General features: G+C 38.6%; 1 protein-coding gene across 1 annotated transcript; it reads left to right on the top strand.

The window, feature by feature from the left end:
• Positions 1-213: 213 nt before the first annotated feature.
• LOC110113729 (glycine-rich domain-containing protein 1) lies at positions 214-1,288 on the top strand (the record flags this gene model as incomplete). The annotated part of the gene is given in 2 exon segments (XM_020846404.1): positions 214-366; positions 456-1,288. Coding segments are annotated over 2 exon segments (660 nt in total), but the record flags the coding sequence as incomplete, so codon positions are not given.
• Between the last annotated feature and the right edge of the window lie 312 nt (positions 1,289-1,600).

Genomic DNA, 1,600 nt, shown 5'->3' on the forward strand with positions numbered 1-1,600 from the left:
ATAGGTTGCTTGTGAATACAAGCACTTCCTATCACATTACAAAGAGGTAGTATCCAATATCAATATTTGACTGTAAGTTTCCGAAATTTCATTGAAGAAAAATGTCAGAAACTTTAGGCCAACCTTTATCCACCAGCATACTAATAAAAAATAATGCACTTTAATCTGCAAGCTCAGTAGCTAAGATGATATGTGTGTGTGTGTTTTGTCCAGCTAAAACTCTTCCCTGGTAGAATGCTCGAATATCAACCCAAGCATGCAATGCATTATAAGCTTGAGGACTTCATGACAGTTGTAGAATTCTCTGCTGAAAACCCGTATGGTAAAGCTATAGCTTTGTTTGACATGAAATCTGGTCTTGTTCAGGTACATTATCTTTCTCTCTCTCTCTGAAGTCTAATTTCTACAATTCTAGAAAATTTCAGATCCCTGAACTCTTATGATTCCTTTGTAAGGTTAGTGAAGACTGGTTTGTCTTGCCTGCTCTCCTGATATCATTTATACTTTCGGGCCTATTTAAGAAGGGTGGGCCAATTACAGTTACTCATTCGGAGAATCTCATAGATGTCACCAGTTTGGATGTGAAAGCCAGGGATGATTACACATCGGCCACAAATGTGGTAGCTATTGAATCTGCAAGCACATTAGCTCTAGATAAGAGCTTCAGTGACAATATGGGATGTGTGGACAAAGGTAATTCTGCCAATGCCGGGGCTTGTGGTGGCTGTGGTGCCGGTTGTGGTGGCGACTGTGGAACCATGGTAAAGAGCGGTGGCTGTGGCACTGGATGTGGTGGCAGCGGTTGCGGAGATGGATTCGCAAGTGCCAAACGTACTGGCTGCGACGATGGTGGTGGTTGTGGAGGCTGTGGTGGTGGTGGAGGTTGTGGAGGCTGTGGTGCAGCGATAAATTTTAATGGATCAAGGCAAGCCTCTAGTGAGGTAACTCCTGTTGGTGCTTAGCCATTTGTTATCGTGTATGCTTGTACGTAAATAAAGGTTCAGATTATTTAACTAATAACGGTGGCTATTACTATTTTGGTTGTCCACGGCAACCAGAACTAGTTCTAGCTTTGTTCAATACAAGCAAAAGCTTTGCGATCAATCTTGTTGATGAACACAGCAATTCTGTTGTGGTGGATGGTCTTACAGTTCTAGTAGAAGTTGTAATTCAATCAAAAAACTCAGCATCAATACGCAGTCATCATGTAACTATTTCTTCATTTGCCCTGTAATGCTGCTCCCTGCATATTTACTTTGAATGTGGATTTAGCAGTTTTTTTCTGGCACTTTTACATGCTTTGTTGAACTAGTGAAACTTTCTTTACGAACTAAGGGACCACGTTTGAAATAGACCCAAGTAAACAAAGTCAGTGCTTCTAGTTTTTTTTTTTAATGTCTTTATTTATTTAATTTTTGGATAAGGATGTTGGGAAATTTCTATATGTGGGCCAATATATTTTATACATATAAATAAAGAATTATACATTAGACGCTATCTAAAATTAAGCCAATTAAATTTGTGATCTATTTGAGTATTAAATTATTATTTGGCTTATGTGATATCTCAATTAATTTTGTATGGCATTAATTTGTGTAGA

The sequence above is a fragment of the Dendrobium catenatum genome, unplaced genomic scaffold, assembly GCF_001605985.2.
Source record: "Dendrobium catenatum unplaced genomic scaffold, ASM160598v2 original_scaffold_227228, whole genome shotgun sequence".
Taxonomy (NCBI): Eukaryota; Viridiplantae; Streptophyta; class Magnoliopsida; order Asparagales; family Orchidaceae; genus Dendrobium; species Dendrobium catenatum.